General features: G+C 38.8%; 1 protein-coding gene across 1 annotated transcript; it reads right to left on the bottom strand.

Annotated features, from left to right (window-relative positions):
* Positions 1-148: 148 nt before the first annotated feature.
* On the bottom strand, positions 149-15,701 carry LOC107683611 (inhibin beta B chain-like). Its single transcript, XM_016479679.1, has 5 exons — positions 15,089-15,701; positions 12,910-13,690; positions 8,190-8,193; positions 2,033-2,039; positions 149-160 (listed from the first exon to the last, which is right to left on the bottom strand). The coding sequence occupies exons 1-2, from the start codon at positions 15,459-15,461 to the stop codon at positions 12,921-12,923; spliced, it is 1,143 nt and encodes a 380-aa protein (XP_016335165.1). The 5' UTR covers positions 15,462-15,701; the 3' UTR covers positions 149-160; positions 2,033-2,039; positions 8,190-8,193; positions 12,910-12,920.
* Positions 15,702-16,017: the final 316 nt, after the last annotated feature.

Genomic DNA, 16,017 nt, shown 5'->3' with positions numbered 1-16,017 from the left:
ATAGCAATCGTCATTTACTCCCGACATCTGAGCCGCTGAAGACGCAGTGGATTACATTTGTTTTTGAAGGGAATGTGCCCCCGATCTGCCTAAATGCGTTTATGTCCATGCAAATCATTCGTGATCCAGCCTCACCTACAGAAGAAGTGACTGTAAGGTTCTTTTATGAATCTTTGCAAATCGCCTTTCCTAATAATGTGCTAGTTAGCAAGTTTCATGGCTAAATACAGCTAAATGCGGCTAAAGTAAACAGGACAGCTCGTCATCCCACAGAAGAGAGGGGCGGGGTGAGCAGAGCTCATTAGCATTTAAAGGGAAATGCACCATAACGGCTTGCTGTGAACAGAGCTGTTTTTTGACAGGTTAAAAGGGTGTTTCTTTACACTACCATTGAGAAATTTTAACCAAAGCATGTTATAGACTTTTAATTAAGACCCTAAAGAATCATATCAACTTGTGCAAAATGAACATCCGATGACCCCTTTAAGTCGAGCTACGAATTGAACATTGGCTATTGAACAGGTTTGCATCTGGAAAACAACCTCGCTTTCAGTGTTACTTGTGAGGAAGTGCATGATAGCTCATATTTTGGATTACAAATATTTCAAAACCACCAACCCAAAGTATTAAAGGGGTCATATGATGCTGCTAAAAAGAACATTATTTGGTGTAATGAAATGTCAGTGACCAGCACGGATCAGCTCTAGGCATGAGGAAGCGGATATCGTCCTCTTTTGGAAGACCAAACAAAGGAGTTTCGATTTCACAACGAAGCACACAGCGTCTTCAGGATATGGAGGCGGCAACAATACTACAGTGAGAATAAAAGTTACGCCTTCTTTCTTTGCATGAACATTTGGGCGGCGTTATGCAAATCTTCCCACAGAGCCACGTAGGGATGTGTGGGCGTGTTAGAATGAGCCGTTTTAGGTAGGCGTGGCTGACTCTTAACTTTTATAAAGAATATCTCTTTGGATTTGAGACTTTAGTCTTTGCAACTTTACAGATCTTCTTTATGCACCAAGAGCTTGTAACACTCCAAAGAGAAAGGAAAAATTGAAATCGCATCATATGACCCCTTTAAACTTGGATGCATAACTGATTGACACATTCGGCAGATGCTTTTATCCAAACCGACAGTCTTTACACTTTATCTGTGCATGCATTCCCTGGGAATCAACCCTATGACTTGAAGTTGCTAGGACTATGTTGACCATATGAGGAATGATTCCTCAAATCATTAGTGCTGTAATTGATGAGATGCACCATTTTCATCAATGCAATATTCAAAGATAAAAATCCTAGACAGCCAAGCTAGAGAGGTTCGGAACCAGAAGGCTGGGATTGAGCCTGATCTCAAGCCAATTGAATCTGTAGTCATTTGTAAAGTAAGTCGGCAAGATGTTTTCTTGGTGAGTGGTTTTCTGTCAGTCCATATTTGAACATGCTTCTGTTTTGTTGAAATAAGATTTCAGCACTGCTAATGGCAGCAGCTATCATACATTCCCACAACCGCTTGGCTGGACAAAGAGGTGGGCCTGCAGCCAGACAGTAGATCCAAACCACACAAATGTTTCATCACTGATGTATGAGGCTAGAACATTTTGCTTATGCTGCAAAAGAAATGTTTGTAATTGAATAATTTTGAACTGGATGCCAAGAAGGCAGATCCATGCACTTTCTGTGTTTGTGGTAGTTACGCTTCACCACCTCTGGGGTCTTTTGGCAAAGATTGAGTTGTGGGATGTTGCATGCAAAACCCCCATACAGTTTGTATGAGGTCAGCAAATGGCACATTCAAAGTCCTCCTATCACTGCCTTCTACCTTTTTTTCCCAACCATTTTGGCAAATATTGTCGAGGGAGTTGGCCGCTGGCAGCCTATCACCCTGCAGCTCTTGACTGGTTACCCATTGAGGCTAAGCAGGGTTGAGCAAGGACAGTACCAGGATGGGAGACCTCTTGGAGAAAACAGTCTGTGTCAGTCCAAGTAGCCAAGAATGATGACATACTCCTTTGGATCAGATGTTAACTGTGGTCCTGACTGATCCAGGTGGATGTTGTACATTGGCAAACTTTATTCTGGTGGAAGAAGACCACCTTCGATCAGGTCTGTGTTCAGTAAGATCAATGGACTGAAGGTCCTTCAGATTGAGCCTCTCTAAGAGACTCTGAGTATGTATCTTAGAGTTACTAGATGCCCCATCTTTGGTACCGGAATCATGACCGGAATAAGTCTTCCAAAGCATGGAGACAAAAAACAGGTGATGATAAAGTCCACCGAGACAGTTGGTGCACTAACCTCGAACCAGCCTTTTTGTTGCCAGCAATGCTCCTCATTCCATCTCCTCCTTGTTTTCATTGCAATTGAATTGCATGGGTAGAAATACTTCAATCCCAGTGACCAAGAGGTCTCTCATCTCACATTCCCTTTGGATTGAATTTGTTCCCACAGCTTTCACTCTCTATCACCATATTCTCTTGTAGAGATGGTCCTTCTGATCAAGGCTTGGGATCAAGGATCCATCCTTGAAGGGTTTCAAGCAATCTTTCATCAGTTGGCTACACCACTTGCCAGACTACACCTACAACAAAGATTTGGTAAGGACTCCAAAATATTGTTTATTGCCTCATTTACTTGCATGTGCCAGGGACCTTCGTTTTTGATGAGCACAGTGTCCAAGGTTCCCAATCTGACATTCCCTCTAGATCATTACCCTACTTGGATGACTGATTCAATTCCCACTCTAGATGATGCAAGAAACTTCTACCCTCAAGTTCTGTGTCGGGTTGAAGGAACTCTTTATCAAACCCAGGAATTAATGCTAATGGCTGAAGACGACTTTGTTGCTTACAGTTGGCACAAAGAGTCAACAGTCTCCACTAGATCCACCAGAAGATGTGCAAAGTTGAATGGGGTATGTACACTGTCTGGTTTTTGTTGAAAATGTTCTTCGTCTTATCTTCCTCCATTTTTCAACCTTCAGTCAAAGTAGCTGTTTGGTAATTTGAAGACTCAAGGTATGTTTCAAGCAAAGAAACCAAGAATTAAGCTTGGCGGACCAGATTTTGAACTCCATTGAGAAAGAAACACTTTCAAATTCTGACGTAAAACACTTGGTTTGTTCTGGTTGGTTGTTATTCTGGGTTTTCTTCATTCTGCCAATGTTTGGACCTACAGTACATCTTTACCACAGGTACAGTCTTCTTATAGGGGCCTGGGTGCATCACAATGGTGGTAGTTTATGAATCCGATCTTCTAGGATTTGAACCTGCAATCTTTCATTTACAAATGGAGATCCGTAAGCACTAAACCTCACCACACCACTCCACAAAACACCTAATAAAGTTGGTAAAATGCATATCAATGTTTAGGGTTAGGGTTAGGGTTAAAACTAAACCATTTAGAAAAATCAGTGCTAACCTATCGTCTGGTATTTTTTTTTATTTTGCATGTTGGGGCAAGAATGTTGTTCAGTCAGAAGTTTGACAATCAAGGCCTTGGTCGTACATCAAAGAATTAAGATTTGACTGAGAAACCCATACGTTTAAAACAGTCCTGTAATACAAAAACATATATGATATCTATGTTTGTGCTGAAAAGCTATAGATTTAGTTGGTTACCTATCTTCCTTTACCCTTCGTGAAAGTGGTATACAGTTTAGATCCAAAATTCAACCATATAAAACATTTTGAGTGGTCGAGAAGTGATAAAAGTGTGTTGCCTTTGATAGTTTCTGAGAGCTGTGCAGTGTCGTCACGCTTCGTCGTACCACCTTCTTTTTATGATCTAGTCCAAATCAGCCTCGAAGGGTTTTTAACTAAGAGTTCTTTACTATTACCTCACTTTCACTATTACGTTACCTTGAGTCTAACCCTGCCAGACACCATCAATATCAGAATAATGGTCAAAGTGCACAGCAATGATTACGTTCACGTTTATGCATTTGGCAGACAGTTTTACATTGCATTCAAGATATACATTCAGTCAGTTCATGCATTCTCTAGGAATCAAACCCATTGGTGTTGCAAGTACCATGCTTCACAGTTTGAGCTAATAAGATGCATCATCTGTGTCTTTAGTCACTCAGGCTTGTATTTAGAAATGCAAAGACAAGTGAAAGTAGCCTATATCTTAAAGATGCAGTTTTTCCACATTAGTACTAGTATAAATAATTAAGTTAATTAACTGTACTACATTACTACAGCAAGTAAGCAGAGGTTATGTAGATGGTATATGAACATGCACATGTATCTAAGAGTTGAAGTCCAACCCATCAATCTCCTGGGGACCCACTGTCCTGCAAAATGTATTTCCAGCCTGCTTCAAGACCCCTGCCTTTGATTTTTAAGCAATCCTGAAGTCCAGGATTAGCTGGTTCAGGTGTGTTTGATTAGGATTGGAGCTAAACTCTGCAGGACTGTTGGTCTGCAGGAGCAGGGTTGAAGACCTCTGATGTAAGAGGTGTGAATAAGTTCCTCTTGTGGCAGAAAAGGGAATTACATCAAATAGTTACTTGAGATTTCCCCTGTTATTGAAACCATGCCACCTAGTGGAAACTCTCCTGTAGTGACAGAGGCAGGATCCTCTGTTTATTATGGATAAATCAGTGTTGACTTCTCATCAGACCACTGACACTTTGCTAAGCCCTGCCTTAAAAACAGTACTGACCAAACATCCTTAAGCATCTGTTGCTTTCCGCTAAGTCCTCAGACAAGCACAATTTACTAAAATAATCACCTAAATGCCCAATGCCTTTCAATGAGATGTTCTCTAAAGCTTGTCTTAGCAACAGTAACCAAGGCATAGGATCTTTTTATCTAGAATTTGAGATACGTTTGATAATTCTAAGTGAGTTTTATAGACTATGTTCATGACCTTCCACTTCATTTTTCATCCTTACCAGAGATTAAACTCATTGTATAATAATAGACGCAAGTATGCTTGCTATTCATGTTTGTTTTTGGTTAAACAAGGCATACATGAGATTTACTTTCTTAAGAATATATGTGTATACACTGCATGCATTGTTGAACAGTGACGTACCTTCATAACTATAGTATAAGTATAAAGTTCATATTTCAGCACAGTTTCTGATGACTGAACACTGATGACAGGTGAAAGTTCAGTTAGTCATGAAGCACGTGTTTGTAATGTATTAAGTGTGTGACGTCTTCCTGAAGTCTGTGGTCCACATCTAGTCACATCTTGAGTGTCAGTCCACTGTCTCATGCAAAGGTGTCTTGTATGAAACTGTTATCATTTACTCAACTTCATGTCATTCCACAATTGTATGACTTTATTTCTTCTGCAAAACATAAAAGAAAATATTTTGAAAATATTTTTATTGTCCATGCATAAGCTCATCAGTGTTGTTTGGTTTCCAACGTTCTTCAAAATATCTTCTTTTATGCTCCACAGAAGAAATAAGTCATACAGGTTTGGAATGATGTGAGTGTGAGTAAATGATGCCTGTGCTGTGCTGTGCTGCCTTCCTTTGACCAAAGTTTTTACATACAGTATTTTGCAACTTGATGCTGCTTCACAGTGATTTCAGGTATGAAAACTACCACTTGCATGCTTGATCCTCTACCTACAGGTTTGTTTAAGTCATGTTTTGATTTTTTTGTGCCCAATGGTGCTGAAAATGGTGCTGCTGTTGTTCCAGCTGCATTAAAAATGTTTGCCATTACCCCTGAACCAAATAGCAAAACTTAGACTTTGGACAATTTAAATAACTACTGTCCTATATCAAATCTTCCTTTACTGGCAAAAATTTTAGAGCGTGTTGTTGCTTTACAGTTGTACAACCAGCTTTCTGTCAATAATCTTTTTAAGCCACTGCCGTCTGTTTTTTTTTTTCCGTAGCATTGAAACAGCCTTGGTTAAAGTTACAAATGACTTACTAATGGCATCTGATGCTGGATCTCCTTCCATTATTATTCTCTTAGACATTAACACAGCATTTGACACTGTGGACCACAATCTTTTGTTTTTGGTGTTTCTGGCACCGTTTAAAACTGGTTTAGACCTTACTTGGCTGGACACAGACAGTTTGTTGCTAAAGTCTGATATTAGACCAGTTTCTACTGTGTCCCTCAGGGCTCGATTTTAGGACCTTTACTTTTTAGTCTTTATTTCCGAATTCTCTTGGTATTAAGTATCATTACTATGCTGACAACACGCAAATTTATATTCTGTGCAAACATGGTCAAAGTGAAGCTGTCTCATTTTAGATGAATGCATTTTTTAGATAAAATCATGGACGGCTAACAGCTTTCTTTGTTTAAACTGTGATACAACTAATGTTATGCTTAGGCTCTCCTCACCAGCTTTGCAAGTCTGGTCAAACACCTTTTATTATTGATGGTTTGGTACTAGAATTTCAGAAAAAATGTAGTAATCTATGAGTGATCTTTCATTCTTCATTGGCATTTGATCTCCATGTACGAAATGTAGTCAAAACTTCATTTTTTTATATCATAGAAGTATTGTAAAATTGGATCCCAAGATATTCTTCTCAGTGGCATAAAAATGAATTAAATATTTGTATTTTGTTTTAATGCAGTACTTACTTACAAATTACCACTTCATATTATTTGCTGTTTGGTTGCGAAGAGGTGGAAAATTTAACATATTCCAGGATTTTTTGGAAACTTTCTGAAAATGTTGTAATCCTAATTTGCATTTCATCCAAAATTCAGCAGCTAGAATTTTAACTAGGACCAGATCAAGCGATCATATTACTCCCATTACTGAATAAATATATTACTTTCTTTAAAAAAGTACTGACCCCAAACTTTTGAACAGTAGTGTATGTATTCGTTATTAATGTATTTGAATGCATTTATGAGTTTTTGAAAATAGAACGTTTCAAATCTTTTGTAGATCCATTTCTGGTAGAATGCAGTGAGAGCAGAGCTACTTCAGCTAGTTAGTATTAGTTAATTTGTAAGCAATCTCCAATACATGTTGGATGCTGTCTCGTTCTGATTTGTTGTCATCAGTTTGTGTTGGAAGGTTATTAATGTTTTAGTATTTGCAATTCTCTGTGAACAGATAACACCATTTGACCCCGTATTCATGGAATTCCTTGAGAATGTCATTTATTTGTAAATGTGAGGCTGCAGGTTTTCTGGGCTTCTGTCCTGGTTGACCTGTACAACGTGAGCGTGCAATTCCTGGTTGTGTTTGCATCATTCTTTCGCTAGATGTGCCATGAATATTGCACTATGCTGCATTCTCTTGCAATGTGTTTGGGTCACTGTTCTGTACATTATAATCGGTACTGTGTTATTTAGTGATCGCCGGTCACTGTCACTCATGAGAGGAGCTTGTGCTCTAAATGTGATGTAACTGAGCGGATATTTCAGGTAATGGGGTCTACAGTAATAGGATCAGTCCATGGATTTACAAGTTATTTGAAGTGGCTGACGCACTGCATTGTGGGAATGCACACATGCACATAAACATTTTGCATGTGACCTCTTGATTTTTTCCCGTATACAGTTGTCTGAACATCATTTCATCAGATCAGCTGTCTCTTTTCCTCAAATTTACAACATAGGAACCACAGGTGTAGAGAATCACATTAACTAACAACATCATAACCAAAACAAACACAAACTCTTAAAAAGGCACAAAACTGTTACTGTTGCAGTACCCGGTCCCTTTTTTAAAAGGTACTAATATGTACACTTTAAGTACTAATGTGTACTTTTAATGTACTAAAATGTACTAGTTAGTGGTAAATAAGGTACAAGATGTAACTTTTTATCTTTTACTGCCCCAGTGACAGCTTTGTGCTTTTTTTTGTCTTCATCTATTGATTCAGCATTTAAAACCCAACAAACTTTTGTCTGTCAAATGTTTGTGCATCTTTCTTTGCAATAAATGACACTTGATTTTATATTGTATTCCTGATATAATCAGATTGAGACATTTTAGAAGTGCCCAAATACTCTCTGGGGTCGCTGTAGATGAAATTGCAAAACTAATATATTTTAAATACTGTGTATTCATGTTCTAAGGTGCTGATTTAAGAGCAGAAATTGTTCAGCATCATATTTATTGGACTTTTTCTGGACTGTCGGTCATCTTGGCTTTCAGTTGTCAGTTTAGAAGCTAGTTTTCTCGTGTTTCCTTTTCGGTCATGGTGATGAATCCGTTTAAACCTGAGTGTTTCAAACTACTCTTGCTGTGTCATCTGACCTGGTTCTGTATGTCTGTATGAGTCTGCGAGCGGTTCACGACATTCACGAGGACACGTCTTACACATCACGCTGCATGCAGATTATCAATGCATAGGGTGTGTGTGTGTTTATTGACGCAGGATTAGAGTAATTCAGTGTGTCTGTGGGTTAGTATGTCAGTGTATCAGTAAGTCAGTAGGTTTCACCGGAACATAAACGTCTTTGAATTAAATGCACAAAGCTGCTTCTTCCTGCGTTTGTGAACATTCACTCAGTGCATGTGTACTGTATGTGCATACACGCACACACACACAGACACACACACACACACACACACACACACACACACACACACACACACACACACACAAAGACACACACACGGCCTTTCTCTGACCTGATGATGTTGTCTGTATTGTTTACTGCCATGAAAAAGTGAGGAAAAAAAGCTGCAACTGCACTAGAAAATTTATTTTTCAAAGTTGTAAGTGAAACAGATTATTGGAGTACAAGAAAATGCAATTTCAGACTTTTTTCCTTAAAAAAAAAATCATGTTTAAATCAGTGTTACCTGACAATTTTATTTTTTTTGGTGTAATTTACTATCAATTTCTGAGTAAAAAATGGTTTCAACACTAATGCTTTTTTTCAGTGTGGAGTTTCCAAGAAACAAACAAAAAAAAATTAATATGAGATCTCCTTCAAAGAGCTTCAGAAACTTTCAGAATTTAGTTGGTCCTGCACCTACAAAAAAAAAAGTAAAAAAGTAACAATTTGAATCAAACACATTAAATTAAACCAAAATTTTGAAGTAGAAAGACTAAAATGGTATTTTCATGTAAAACCTACTCCAGTAAGCTTTGTTATATTTGCAGCTTTGAATAATAATATTTTACAGTGTGTTTTGGTTGATCGTAGTGGCTAATACAAAGTTTCCTATGACAATGTACTGTTGTTTTTGTACATGTGGAAACACTTATACATTGCTGTTTTGGCAGAAACTATGAATACCATGGTACATTTTCATAAGTGAAGTGAAAGTCTGTATGCAACTAGGAGTTTAAATAAATCTTAACAATCGACATTACATTTAGAACCCTTCAGTTTATTGGATGATGTTGATTTAAGGCAACATGCAATGCTTGTTTGAGCTTGATTCATGAGCATTTACTGATAGATGAAGGCATTGCTCTGTTTTCTGAATTATTGCATCACTGTTTTGGTGTTTAACTAATATTACTGGCATTTCGGTGGTGTGTTTACTAAGTGCAATGAATGACACCCTTTTCAACGTGGCAAGACTTATTTGACCTGCTGAAATCAGTACAAACGGACGGTCTGAGTCACAGTTATAAAGCGGATCACGCATGCAGGTGCACACGCTGTCAGACAGGGACAACATGCAACTCTTCTTTACACAACCTGAGGAGAACTACAGTTAGGTCCAAAAGTCTGAGACCTAGAATGCTTCTCGTACTAATTGAATACACTTTTCACAAATTGTATTATCAAGATTTGAGAAATTTAGGTTTAAAATGAACATAAATGAGAATATCTCAGTATTTCTTGCATGTCTCTCAACAACACTGAAACTATATAAACTAAACCTGATGCTCGTGTTCTCCAGCAGGATCGGAGATGATCCAAAGAGCATCTTGAGCTTCATGCAGTGGAAGAAGAACGCCTTTATTTCTGTAGCACTTTATACAGATTGTGTCAAAGCAGCTTTAGAGGAAAACAATATTTCTGTGATGCAAACAAAATCCAATTCTGCTGTAAAGCAGCTCTAAAAAGAGGACAATAAAAATAAAGAAAAACAGTCATTTTTTTCAGTTAAAGTCAATTCATTGTTGATTCAGTTCAGTTTAATCATAGTGAAAGTTTCATCTAAGCATCAGTACCAAATCAGAAATATTTCATCTTCATTTTACATCATACCTTTTCTTTGATTTATTTGTTTTAAAATGCTCAAACTTCCTTTATTTCTAGGGTTAAATGAACGTAATCCCAGAATGTGCTGTCAGACTTTCGAGCTCGACCGTAGCACAAGCAATAGTTTGTGTTGTTCGGTAAGTTTGTTTATATTTATATTTATATTTGATGTCGTGTTTGCAACTAAACCAAACAAAAAAAATTTTTTTATGCTGAACAACCCTTTTTATGTCTTTCTGTAGTAGCCATGCCAGAAAAATTGCACCGTCGTTTATTCGTCAAATATTGACATCTATAAAAACCAATTCAGTTATTTGCCCAAGCAAACACGCTCTTTGCCTTTTAGACGTTATTGATTGCCTTCATAGAAATACTGGCTTTTTCTAAGAATAATGATCAATTAGTTGTCAAGTGATAAGAGACTGTATGACATAGAGAATAAATATTGTAATATGTGACCCTGGAGCACTAACGCAGTCATACATAGCACAGGTATATTTGTAGCAATAGCCAACAATACATTGTATGGGTCAAAATTATAGATTTTTCTTTTAAGCCAAAAATCATTAGGATATTAAGTAAAGATCATGTTCCATGAAGATATTTTGTAAATTTCCTACCGTAAATATATCAAAACTTAATTTTTGATTAGTAATATGCATCGCTAAGAACTTAATTTGGACAACTTTAAAGATGATTTTCTCAATATTTAAATTTTTTTGCACCCTCAGATTCCAGATTTTATCCAAATATCGTCCTATCCTAACAAACCATAGATCAATGGAAGCTTATTTATTCAGCTTTCAGATGATGTATACATCTCAATTTCAAAAATTGACCCTTATGACTGGTTTTGTGCTCCAGGGTCACATATCGGTCTAGATTTGCTCATCAAAGGGATACAGAAGAACATGCCAAATATTAGGGGTTGTTTGCTTTATTGATGTTTGACGTGACCTTTGTCCTTTTTCAAGTCCTCTCATTAAAGCACACATGAAGTAATAGATAAAATATTTATTTTTAAAAATACACGCATTCAGCAAAATTACAATGTACAATACAGTACAGATTTCCAAGCTATCTCACCTATAAGAAAATAGTCCTCTATTAAAAAAATCATAGAAATTAGTCTCAGTGAGTTTTTGCTCCTTCAACGAGCCTTAGCTTTAATATCGTGCCATAAGTTACAGTATCATTTTTGTCAAAGAAAAAATAAACACCACACGTAGATCGGATTTGCATGGCTTGATTCGTACTAACTACGCAAAATAACATAAAGTGCAGTTGCAGATTCCCTACACTATGCATCACTAGGAAGTGCTTCAGACTAAACAAACTGAGAACATAAGACACAATAAACATGGCAAAAATACACCTGTAACGTACAATGTAGGTTATTGTACTGCCTGTAGATTACTGTACTGCTTTTGCAAAGGCGCTATATAAATAAGACATTATTATTATTATTAATAATAATAATAATACAACTAAAAGAACAGAATAAAAGCATCTTAAAAAGAAAGCCAGTACATACATTTAGTTGCATTTGCTGGTGCTTAGCGTAAACAGTCAAAATAAGCTTCGAGAACTATTGTGATATAATAAAATATATTAGATACTAATGCAGCACTTTCATTTGCTGTCAGACCTTTTCTGGGACGTGTGGCAGTATCTAAATGTTTACTGTCATGTTGGGTAACCGTGCTGAGTCAGGCCTAAGCGTGGCTTTTACAGTGGCTTTGATTTCCCTGAGTATTTCAACATCTATAAAAACCCATAACGAATAAACTTTGCTTGGACAGAAAGCCTCGATTAGAGCATATTTCGCCTCTTCCTGATAAAGCAGATAAATAAGTGTACTGTTAAATGGTTAGTTCACCCAAAAATGAAAATTAGCCCATGCTTTATTCACCCTCAAGCCATCCTAGGTGTGTATGACTTTCTTCTTTCAGACGAATTATATTATTAAAATTTTCCTTGCTCTTCCAAGCTTTATAATTGCAGTGGGCGGGTGTTTCTGTTCAACAGTCCAAAAGACGTCAAATAAAGTGCATCCATCCTGTCCTACGTCATCCGCGGAAGTGAGAGAAAAGTGTTTAAATATGGATATTTTTCTTACAAAAACGCATCGATTTGCTACAGGAGGCCTTTATTCTCCCCCCGGAGCCGTGTGAGGCACATTTTATTATGGATGCATGCACTTTATTGCACTTCTTTTGGACTGTTGAACAGAAACACCCGCCCACTGCCATTATAAAGTTTGGAAGAGCCAGGACAATTTTTATAATACAACTCCGACTGGATTCGTCTGAAAGAAGAAAGTCATATGTGACCCTGGAGCACAAAAGCAGTCTTAAGTCGCTGGAGTATATTTGTAGCAAAAGCCAACAATACATTGTATGGGTCAAAATGATCAATTTTTCATTTATGCCAAAAATCATTAGGATATTAAGTAAAGATCATGTTCCATGAAGATAAAATTGTAAATTTCCTACCGTAAATATATAAAAGCTTCATTTTTTATTAGTAATATGCATTGCTAAGGACTTGATTTGGACAACTTTAAAGATGTTTTTCTCAACATTTAGATTTTTTTGTTCCCTCAGATTCCAGATTTTCAAATACTCATATCTCGGCCAAATATTGTCCTATCCTAACTAACCATACATCAACGGAAAGCTCGTTTCATCCCTGGTTTTGTGGTCCAGGGTCACATAGGATGCCTTGAGGGTGAGTAAATCACGGGCTCATTTTAATTTTTGCGTGAACTAACCCGTTAAGTCACGTAATTGTTCTTTATGTGCACCCACAGGACTCGACGATCATGTCCGGGACATCGGTCTTCACGATGGTGTGCTGCGAGTTGAAGTAGACCATGGAGAGCGGCCGTCTTTGGATGGGAATGCAGCAAGACGACACGGCCGTGTGGATGCCGTTGGCCTTCAGTTGACTGAAGACGGTGGCGTGGAATGAAGAGGCGATGCCGGGCGAGCCGGATAAATGCTGCGGACACTGTCCCATGCAGTAGTTCATATGGTAGCCCTCAGGCGCTATGATCCAGTCCTGCCACTGTATGTCGCGGAACTTGATGTAGAAGTCTTTTTTGCAGCACACGCTCACGTCGTCGCCGCATCGCAGGGTGCGCTTGCTCAGCGCGTGTTTGTTGGCGTCTTCATGCAACTGCACCTGCGCGACTAGGAATGGCTGGTGCGAGGAGTCGCTGGATGCTTCGTGACTGCACAGGTTTCGACCGCCGTCTTCGCAGTGCACCTCCAGACGGAGCCTCCGCTGGCCGCCGTCCAGAAAGGCCTGCAGGGCGCCGGTGACCGGGAACGTGTGCCATCCGCCTCGTGACACATCCACGCTTCTCTGGAGCAGCAGCGTGCGATTAGCGCCGCTCGACGCCGGCAGGGAGATTTCTGCGTTTACACGGCCGCCGTGATGAGGCGCATCGGCTGGACACACGTAAAGCCACAGCGACGACTGCAGCACCTGAACGCTGTGACCTTTCTCCTGCAGGAACTGGAATGACAGACTGGTGTCGGTGCCGGCAGAAACCCGGTCATCTGGAGAGAAATCAGACACAGGTGCTTAGAAGAAGTGCTTATTTTGCGAGCGGCAGTAAGATGTTTTTTTGTGAATGTGCCAGACACTGTAAAAAATCAAAAGTTGAGAAAACGTAAAAGTTTAAGGGAACCAGCTTCAGTAGATTTTTTGAGTTTTCTCAACTTGTTGTTTTCAGTTTATACAACAAAAAGTTGAGAAAACTCAAAAATCTCCTACAAAAACGAGTTGAGAAAACTTCTGCTGAAGCTGGTTGCTTTAAACGTTTACATTTTCTCAACTTTTAGATTTTTTACAGTGTACGTAAATAACTATGCTATAAAAATATATATTTTTAAATTGTAAATAAAGATTATAGAAAAGATTTTATAAGAAAATTCTATTATTACAGTCTTTATACTTCACAATTTCATGTTTAATTCATTTCAATTTCTTTGTAATTCATTTTTAAATTTAAAAAGTAATTTTTGAGTGATTTTTTTTTAAATAACAAACTGCAATCTGTTTATGATTAATGAAAATTATTTTATAAATTAAAGTTATATGATGACAAAAACAGGTTGCATTATCAAGCAGCCTAACCACTGATTTTGTACAGCTAAAATAACTAAGCGATAATACCGGAAGTCCAGCACATTCCTATTACGAATGGCCACGCCCACTCTTAAGTCAAAAAGGAGGTGGATTGGAACAACATTCCAATATTTAGTTCACATGCAGTTTTCAATGTATAGATATGTATGTAAAATGTTTAATGTATAGTTTGCACGTGCTTGAGGTGTGCAGGTACCAAACGTTTAAAAATGCTTTTATGAACGATTTAGAGGCACAAAGAGTCAGATGTACCCACCTTTTAGTTTGTAAATATGTATATAACATTGTTTAGCGTAGGCTATAGTTTGTTCTGACCTTTAAAAACCACACTCTAAAAAATGCTGGGTTAAATACAACCCAATTGCTGGGTTTGTCCCTATTTTACCCAGCACTGGGTTGTATTTAACCCAGCGTTTTTTAGAGCGCAGTTAATCATTGAAGAAACCGGATTAGAACAGTGAAAATGGTTCTTAAAACCATTAATTTCAGTATTTTCATAGTTGAAGAAACTGGATCTGAATATGCTTTCTGCCTGATAAAACCAATATTTACATAAGGGGGCGTGTGCGCTTAACAATTTACAATCAACGCAGAAACGTTTTTTGCTTTTATGAACGACTTATAAGTCAGATGTACACACCTTTCAGTTTGTAAATATGCATATAATATATTTTAATGTATAGTTTGTTTTAACCTTCAAGAACGCATGTTAAGTCGTTAGTGTGAGGATTTGTGCGCACTTCCCAATTTACACTGAACGTTTTAAGAATGCTTCTATAAACGGATTATAAATCAGATGCACTCACCGACATCAGCGAAGCTCACTATCTCGTATGCCTGGTTACTCGCGCGCGAGTTTGGCACGTTATTGTCCAGCTCCAGCGTTCCGTCTTGTCTGACGCGGCCCGCGTGGAGCTTGCGCAGCGCCGTTATGAGCGCGGCACGCGGCACCGTCTGCGTGATGTTTGGCCTCTCCCGCAGGTGAAGCTTGCTCAGGATCTGCTGTTTTGCTATCTCGACCAGGTAACGCTCCTTCTCCATCGCAGGCATGCCGCACGTCGGGCAGCCGGTGGCAGCCGCGCTCGTTCCACTCGTAAACGCGCTCAGCACCACCAGCGTGGACAGCACCGCGGACGCAAGCCCGCACAGGTGCACCCACGAGAACGACACCAAGAACATGTTGCTCGTTTGAGTCTGACAGAGTTCGGAGAGACGCGCACTAGCGAGTAGGGTAATCCATCAAAAGTTGTTACACGTTTAAGGGACGCACCAATGACGCGCAGGTGAGCGACACGCTGTTGGGATGCACATCATGCACACCTCACTGAAGCATATATATAGCTCTGCTGGGGTTAATCATTAGCGCGAACAAATAAACATAGACACTTACAGTGCCACGTCGAGACGCGGCTGCCCCAAGCGAAGCCCAAGCGAAGTCCAAACTCTCACCTCTGTCCCAGTGACCCCCAACACTGAAACCCTAAAGCATCCAAACCAAACAGATCACTAGACAACACGAGATCGGTAAATATGACGCAAGCCCGGCTGTCTCAGTGTGGTGCAGATGCGCAGCGCATCGACTAGTGTGTGCAAAAACTCTTCCAGTTGGCTGTGTTTATCTTAAATGTCCCAAACTATGACCATTAAAGGGGTAGTTCACTAAAAATGATCGTTTTGCATCATTTACTGTCGTTCCAAATCTGTTTAGATATTTAAAAAAAAGTCAGAAAGTATC

The sequence above is a fragment of the Sinocyclocheilus anshuiensis genome, unplaced genomic scaffold (genome assembly GCF_001515605.1).
Source record: "Sinocyclocheilus anshuiensis isolate Anshui unplaced genomic scaffold, SAMN03320099.WGS_v1.1 scaffold1761, whole genome shotgun sequence".
NCBI lineage: Eukaryota > Metazoa > Chordata > Actinopteri > Cypriniformes > Cyprinidae > Sinocyclocheilus > Sinocyclocheilus anshuiensis.
The sequence above is the reverse complement of the archived record's forward strand: the minus strand, read 5'-3'. Positions and strand labels throughout refer to the sequence as shown.